Raw genomic sequence first — 8,851 nt, 5'->3', positions numbered from 1 at the left:
CATCTGCAAAGACCTTTTTCTTCTTTTCATATAAAGAAATGTTACAGTTCCAGAGAATAATAAGATATTATCTTGGGGACCCAATCTTCAACCTACCACCGGGGCAAGAGTTAAAAGTACTGATAAGAAAAGAGAGCCAGCTAATTGCTGTGTCATTATCTCAGAAGTTCAGGCAATGAATGGCATTAAACACACAAGGCAATTAATTGCCTATTTTGTCCCAAATCAATTCCTAAGTCCCAGGCATCAAGAACTGATCTCTGAGAGCTCAGTCAACATTTTTCTTCTTTCCTTCATTTTTTTCATTGCATCAAAAAGTTAATGTGCTACACAATCCAAGGAGCTTTGGTGCTGGTCTTATTTTTTTCCTTTAATCCTAATAGTTTCAATAAAACACTCCACACCCAACTATGTCAGAATAAATTTCACACTGTGCTGATTAAGTGCAAGCTTCCATCAGGCTTGTGAGGTCAGAGTGGTAAATGGCCAGGGCTCTAATAATTACTGATAGTGATTTTGAACGATCAGAGAGCAAAGAGTGTGGTTTAATATCACAGAAATCCAAGAGTGGACAAAAAGGAAATTAAAATTAATGTTTTAAAAGTAATGTTTAAATAAGTAATGTTTTAAAAACTGATTTGGCATCACTTGCCATCAGGGAAATACAAATCAAAACCACAATGAGATTTGACCTCACACCAGTGAGGATGGGGAAAATTAACAAGGCAAGAAACAGCCAATGTTGGAGAGGATGTGGAGAAAGGGGAGCCCTCCTGCACTGTTGGTGGGAGTGTGAAATGGTGCAGCCACTCTGGAAAACTGTGTGGAGGTTCCTCAAAGAGTTAAAAATTGACCTGCCCTATGACCCAGCAATCTTTACCCCAAAGATACAGATGCAATGAAACGCCAGGACACCTGCACCCCGATGTTTCTAGCAGCAATGTCCACAATAGCCAAACTGTGGAAGGAGCCTCGGTGTCCATCAAAAGATGAATGGATAAAGAAGATGTGGTTTATGTATACCATAGAATATTACTCAGCCATTAGAAAGGACAAATACCCACCATTTGCTTCAACGTGGATGGAACTGGAGGGTACTATGCTGAGTGAAGTAAGTCAATCGGAGAAGGACAAACATTATATGTTCTCATTCATTTGGGGAATATAAATAATAATGAAAGGGAATATAAGGGAAGGGAGAAGAAGTGCATGGGAAATATCAGGAAGGGAGACAGAACATAGAGACTCCTAACTCTGGGAAACGAACTAGGGGTGGTGGAAAGGGAGGAGGGCGGGGGGTGGGGGTGAATGGGTGACGGGCACTGAAGGGGGCACTTGACGGGATGATCACTGGGTGTTATTCTGCATGTTGGCAAATTGAACACCAATAAAAAATAAATTTATTATAAAAAAATAACTGATTTCTACAAAAATGATACATGCATCAGCATATTCAAATTCAAACACTTCATCATTAAATAAATGAACTTCCTTCATAAGAAAAATATGTATTAAAATATTCTTTATGAAGATAAAACTATTATTTAAAAGTAAAATGCTATCCTTAAAAATCACTTGCTTACCTTTTTAAATTCAGCTTTAAGAACACAGTGTCCAAGAGTTGACTGCCACTGAAGTTTCCGGCCACTGTGTTTGCTTAAGTAGAAATTTTTGAAATTTTCCTGAAGTCTTTCCATCTGGAGGAAAGAAGTAAAGCATCAGTATTGAAACTTATGCTAGCTATCGTACCAGTGGCAGCCCTAGAGTATTATATTTAAAATTGTATATCACCACCTCACACAGGACTATGTAAGAGACTTTTAGGGAAAGGACTGAGTGAGAAAAATGAGAGCTCTGAAAGTAGAAAACAAACCATTGTTATTTTCTTCTAGTTTATATGTATGTGTTCAATAGCTTACATATGCTCTTACGGAAAATGACAAACATGGTAATATAATTATGAAAAATAAATCCATGTAGAAAGAAAGTAAAGATAATAGCAACTGAGTTGCCAACATTAATAAAAGGGGACCATTAAAAAGATGATGGGTAATTGATTTAGCAGAGAAGAGAAAGCTAAAACCAAAGCTGCATGCTGAAAATTGGTGGTACATGGACACGAATTTCCATGATTACTAAATGGAATGAGTAGAACAATGATGTGCTGAATCCTTTTTCCATCATATATTTACATGATACATGAATAAATAGTTATATTAAAACACTGTAAAGAAAATAGAAGCCAATACCAGTAAAAAGCACAGCCTGAAAGCAGAAGGAAGCCAGGATGATAGATTTAGAATCTCATCTGACTACATAATAACAACAAACTAAACTATTAAATTTCTTGAATACTGAACTGTTTAATCTGGTTGCCAGATTAAATCTCCATCCTAAAACCTGAAAAAATACCTTTCAAAATGGGCAACATTAAAGTGATACTTATATTAACATAAAAAATGGCACAGAAACTTAAAAGGTTACATTAAAACTTATCTGCTACGGGATATATTTATAGTCATAAACAACGAATTTCTTACCTCTGGGGGTAAATGGATCTCCTTAGGGATATAGGTTGGCCAAAAACTTGTCGTCAGAATATTCACAGTCAATTCAATGTTTCCTGGTATATTTTGGTTCTGCATATACTGTAAGAATAAAAGAATGCAATCAAATAAGAATTTAAAAACCCCTACATGGTTATAACTCTGTAATAGAAATTCATTACTAAAAACAACTTGATAAATTAATGATAAATTACTCACTAAAGATATACCCTGCATTCAAAATGAAATTAATTAAATACCTGTTTTAACTGAATCATGGTATCTTTGGAAAGCTCCATGTCTTTAAACATTCCTTGAAGTTTATTAGTGAAAGCAGTTCCACATTCTGTAAAATATTTTAAAACAATTATAGGTGACATTGAGGAATACTATAGATCGGGAACTCTGAGAGCCCAGCTCCCTGAAATATACACTGAGAAACCTTACAGAAGTATCAGAATTATACCTTACCAAAATTCTGAGAGATATTCGAAGGTTCTCATAAACCAACTGATTAACCAGTATAAAGGCAACATAAATTTAAGTATGCAGTATTTTACCTTACTATATTCTATCCAATTTCCTGTCAAAAAGAAATCTTGTGCATCACTGTTTATGGTTCCAATTGAATATCTGGTTCCCAAGAAACTGTATTTGTCTGGACTCAATTCAAGTCTCCCAGAGTAACTAACCCAGGACTCTATCAGAAAGTTCCCCAGAACATTCAAAGATAAATAAATAAGCTCTTCCAGCCTAAACAGAAGTAATGGTTTGGGGCAAAAAAAAAAAAAAAAAGACATGCCAAAAGACTGGGAACAGTAGTCATTTTCAGGAATAAAAAATTTGAGATAGGGGATCCCTGGGTGGCGCAGCAGTTTAGCGCCTGCCTTTGGCCCAGGGCGCGATCCTGGAGACCCGGGATCGAGTCCCACATCGGGCTCCCGGTGCATGGAGCCTGCTTCTCCCTCTGCCTGTGTGTCTGCCTCTCTCTCTCTCTCTCTCTCTCTCTCTGTGACTATCATAAATAAATAAAAATTAAAAAAAAATTGAGATAGAGGCAAGATGGCAGAGGAGTAGGGGTCCTCAACTCACCTGGCCCAACCAACTTACCTAGATAACTTTCCAATCATCCTGAACACCTATGAACTCGACGTGAAATTTAAAGAGAGAATAGCCTGAATGCTACAAAGAGAAGGGTTTTCCCTTCTAGCAAGGTAGAAGGTGGAAAATAATAAAAGAAAAAATGATCAAGTTGGGGGGGGGGTGGTATGTGTGAAGAGTCAGGCTAAAGCCAGGCAACAAAAGCCTCCAAGACAGGAAAGCCCAGCCTTGGAGAAGGAGGAAGTTTAAAATTCCACCCCTGATTCTTCCCAGAAGGAAAAGTGCTTAGCACGGAAATTGGGCAGAATGGCAAGAGGACCAGTGAAGCCTCCAGTTTTCTGAGTCACAATGAGAGAAGGGGCTCCGTGATGGTTCATTCTGGGAAAGTGCACCATAAACTGTGGACAAATCTCGGTAATGGGCTGGAGTGTTTGGCCAGCGGGGCATTTGGGAGAAGCCAGTGGATTAGGAGGGCAGCTCCAGACGGAGGTGTCTGTGCCCTGCTGCGTTTTCGGGAGCCCTGCCACTGGGACCACGATCCCAGCAGCACAGGGCCCCGGATCCCAAAGCACCACGATCCTGCACTCCCCTGGGACAGGCGAAAGCAGGGAGGGCACAGGACAGTGAGGACTTTCCTGAAACCTGGCCCCTGCAGGCTGTGAGATCACTGCACCCACACCATCCCAGGAAGAATCCCAGGAAGACTGGGAGACTGCGGCAGTTAGTGCAGGGAGCTGACTCCAGAGCTGGAATTCTGGCCACCTCCCTTGTTGTTTTCCTCGTGCCTGGGGGGAAAGCACTGCCAGGGAACAGAGGTCTCACAGGGTAAACAGCTCCCACTGAGCCCTGCACCTGGCAGGGGGTGGGGCAGCTCCTCCAGGTGCACACACCTGAGAATCAGCACAGCAGGCATCTCCCCCAGATGACCAGCTGGAAGAAGAGATGGGAAGAGCAAGTTCTTGACCAAGAACTTGATTTCAATTTCTGGTCTCTGAACTCGAAATAATAATCTATGGTGAACGTAGGTCGTGGTTGACATTCTTGACTCAATCCACTCATACAGCCACTCTGCACTGGAAAAATGACTACAAAGAATAATTCACCACGGGAGAATCTGCCACAGAGTTACAGAGTTTGGATTACAATTCGAAGTCAGAAAGCCAATTCACATGCACAATTATAAACTACTTGTAGTTCTTGAAAAAAGCATAAAGGATTCAAGAGACTCCATGACTGCAGAACTTGGATCTAATCAGCAAAATTAAAAATCAATGAAATGAGATGCAATCCAAACTGGAGGTCCAAACGACGAGGGTTAATGAGGTGGAAAAAAGAGTGAGAGACATAGAACACAAGCTGGTGGCAAGGAAGGAAGCTGAGGAAAAAAGAGAAAAACAAGTGAAAGACCATGAGGAAAGTGTAAGGAAAATAAATGACAGCCTCATTAGGAAAAATATACATATAATTGGGGTTCTAGAGAGCACCAACAGGGACAGAGGGCCAGAAAGCATATTTGAATAAATCATAGCTGAGAACTTCCCTAATTTGGGAGAGAAACAGGCATTCAGATCCAGGAGAGAGGGAGGTTCCCCCCAAAATCAATAAAAAACTTTCAACACCCTGACATTTAATAGTGAAACTTGCAAATTCCAAAGATAGAGAGAAAATCCTTAAATCAGCAATAGACAAGAGAATTCTAAGTTATATGGCAATAAATATTAGATTCACAGCATACCACTCCAAAGAGACTTGGAAGGAAAGGAAAGGGCTGGCAAGATATACACAGGGTACTAAATGAGAAGACCATGCAACCAAGAATATGTTATCCAGCAAGGCTCTCATTCAGAATAGAAGGAGAGAGAAAGAATTCTAAGATAGGCAAAAACTGAAAGATTATGTGACCACTGAACCAGCTCTGCAAGAAATATTAAGGGGAACCCTGTAAAAGAAAGAGAAAGCCCAAAGAAATAATCCACAAAAACAGGAATGGAATAGGTATTATGATGAAACTAAATTCTTATCTTTCAGTAGTTGCTCTTAAGGTGAATGGGCTAAATGATCCCATCAAAGGATGCAGGGTTTCAGAATGGAAAAAAGCAAGAAGACCCATCTATTTGCAGTCTACAAGAGACTCATTTGAGACCTAAGGACACCTCCAGCCTGAAAATGAAAGGTTGGAGAACCATGCAACATTCAAATGATCCTCAGAAGAAAGCCGGGGTAGCAATCCTTATATCAAATAAATTAAAGTTTATCCCAAAGCCTGTAGTAAGAGATGAAGAGGGACACCGTTTCATATTTAAAGAGTCTATCCAAAGGAAGACCTAACAGTCATGAAGAGTTATGCCCCTACTGTGGGAGCTAACAAGTACATTAATCAAGTATTAACCAAAAACTACATACTTAGATAATAATACACTAAATAGTAAGAGATATCAACATGGCACTTTCTGCAAATGACAGATATTCTAAGAACATCATCATCAAAGAAACAAGGGCTTTAAGGGCTTTAAAAGATATGCTGGACCAGATAGATTTCACAGATATATACAGAACTTACCATCCAAATGCAAATGAATATACATTCTTCTCAAGTGCACATGAAACTTTCTCCAGAACAGACCACACACTGGGTCACAAATCAGGTCTCAACCAATACCAAAAGACTGGGGTTGTCCCCTACATATTTGCAGAGCACAATGCTCTGAAACTAGAACTCAGTCACAAGAAGAACTCCGGAAGAAACTCAAGTATGTGGAGGTTAACGAGCATCCTACGAAAAGATGAAAGGGTCAACCAGGAAATTAGAGAAGAATTACAAAGATTCATGGAAACTAATGAAAATGAAGATACAATTGTTCAAAATCTTTGGGATACAGCAAAAGTAATCCTAAGAGGGAAATATGTTGCAATATAAGCATCCTTCAAAAAATTGGAAAAACCCAAATACACAAGCTACCTTCCCACCTACAGGAACTGGAGAAAGAATAGCAAATAAAACCTACACCAAGCAGAAGAAGAGAGATAATAAAGATTTGAGCAGGACTCAATGAAACAGAGGCCAGAAAAACTGTAGAACAGATAGGCGAAACCAGGAGTTGGTTCTTTGAAAGAATTAATAGGACAGATAAACCATTAGCCACCCTTATTAAAAATAAAACAAAAGACAATTAATAAAATCATGAATGAGAAAGGAGAGATCACTACCAACACCAGGGAAACACAAATGATTTAAAAAACACAGTATGAGCAGCTATACACCAATAAATTAGGCAATCTAGAAGAAATGGATGCATTTCTGGAAAACCTAAATGACCAAAACTGGAACAAGAGGAAATAGAAAACTTGAACACGCCAATAACCAGCGAGGAAATTGAAGGAGTATCAAAAACCTCCCAAGACACAAAAGTCCAGGCAGGGCCAGATGGATTCCCAGGGGAATTCTATCAAACGTTTAAAGAAGAAATGATACCTATGCTACTAGAGCCGTTCAGAATGATAGAAAGGGACGGAATAGTTCCAAGCTCGTTTTATGAGGCCAGGATCACCTTAACTCCAAAACCAAAGACACCACAAAAAAAAGAGAACTATAGACCAATATCCCAGATGAACATGATGCAAAAACTCTCAACAAGATACTAGCCAATAGGACTCAACAGAACATTAAGAAGATTATTCACCATGCCCAAGTGGGATTAATCCCTGGGATACAAGGCCGGTTCAACACCCATAAAACAATAAAAAAAATCAATCTATAGATCATATCAACAAGAGAAAAAACAAGAATAATATGATCCTCTCAACAGATGCAGAGAAAGCATTTGACAAAATACAGTACCCATTTCGGGAACAAAACGCTTCAGAGTATAGGGATAGAAGTAACATTCTCCAGCATCTTAAAAGTCATCTATGAAAAGCGCACAGCAAATATCATTCTCCATGGGGAAACACTGAGAGCCTTTCCCCTAATATCAGGAACAAGACAGGGATGTCCACTCTCACCACTGCTATCCAACACAATATTAGAAATCCTGGCCTCAGCAATCAGGCAACAAAAAGACATTAAAGGCATTCGAATTGGCAAAGAAGAAGTCAAACTCTCCCTCCTCCCAGATGACATGATACTACTGTACGTAGAAAACCCAAAAGACTCCACCCCAAGATTGCTAGAACTCATACGGCAATTTGGCAGTATGGCAGGATACAAAATCAATCCCCAGAAGTCAGTGGCATTTCTATACACTAACAATGAGACTGAAAGAAGAGAAATTAAGGAATCAATCCAATTGACAATTGCACCCAAAACCGTAAGATACCTAGGAATGAACCTAACCAAAGTGGTAAAGGATCGATACCCTAAAAGCTATAGAGCACTTCTGAAAGAAATTGAGGAAGACACAAAGAGATGGAAACACATTCCATGCTCATGGATTGGCAGAATTAATCTTGTGAAAATGTCAATGTATTACCCAGGGCAATTTACACGTTTAATGCAATCCCTATCAAAATACCATGGACTCTATTCAGAGAGTTAGAACAAATTATTTGAAGATTTGTGTGGAATCAGAAAAGACCCCAAATACCCAGGGGAATTTTAAAAAAGAAAACCATAGGTGGGGCCATCACAATGCCAGATTTCAGGTTGTACTACAAAGCTGTGGTCATCAAGACAGTGTGGTACTGGCACAACAAAAACAGACACATAGGTCAATGGAACAGAATAGAGAATCCAGAAGTGGATCCTCAACTTTATGGTCAACTGATATTCGATAAAGGAGGATAGATTATCCACTGGAAGAAAGACAGTGTCTTCAATAAATGGTGCTGGGAATACTGGACATCCACATGCAGAAGAATGAAACTAGACCACTCTCTTTCACCACACACAAAGATCAACTCAAAATGGATGAAAGATCCAAATGTGAGACAAGATTCCATCAAAATCGTAGAGGAGAACACAGGCAACACCCTTTTTGAATTCGGCCACAGTAACTTCTTACAAGATACACCTATGAAGGCAAAAGAAACAAAAGCAGAAATGAACTATTGGGACTTCATCAAGATAAGAAGCTTTGGCACAGCAAAGGATACAGCAACAAAACGAAAAGACAGCTGACAGAATGGGAGAAGATATTTGCAAATGACATATCAGATAAAGGGCTAGTTTCCAAGATCTATAAAGAACTTACTAAACTCAACACCAT

At 39.3% G+C, this 8,851-nt stretch overlaps 1 protein-coding gene across 1 annotated transcript in view; it reads right to left on the bottom strand.

Moving 5' to 3' along the window:
• Positions 1-1,571: 1,571 nt before the first annotated feature.
• The window catches only part of LOC140629708 (cullin-4B-like), a 63,281-nt gene continuing 56,001 nt past the window's right edge, over positions 1,572-8,851 (bottom strand). The window contains exons 13-15 of the mRNA XM_072819279.1: positions 2,807-2,892; positions 2,541-2,648; positions 1,572-1,697 (exon numbers count right to left, since the gene is read on the bottom strand). Coding sequence (XP_072675380.1) covers positions 1,572-1,697; positions 2,541-2,648; positions 2,807-2,892 — 320 coding nt within the window. The remainder of the gene's footprint in view (positions 1,698-2,540; positions 2,649-2,806; positions 2,893-8,851) is intronic.

This window comes from Canis lupus (genome assembly GCF_048164855.1).
Source record: "Canis lupus baileyi chromosome Y unlocalized genomic scaffold, mCanLup2.hap1 SUPER_Y_unloc_10, whole genome shotgun sequence".
In the NCBI taxonomy this organism is placed as follows: Eukaryota; Metazoa; Chordata; class Mammalia; order Carnivora; family Canidae; genus Canis; species Canis lupus.
This window is presented reverse-complemented; position numbering and strand designations above follow the sequence as displayed.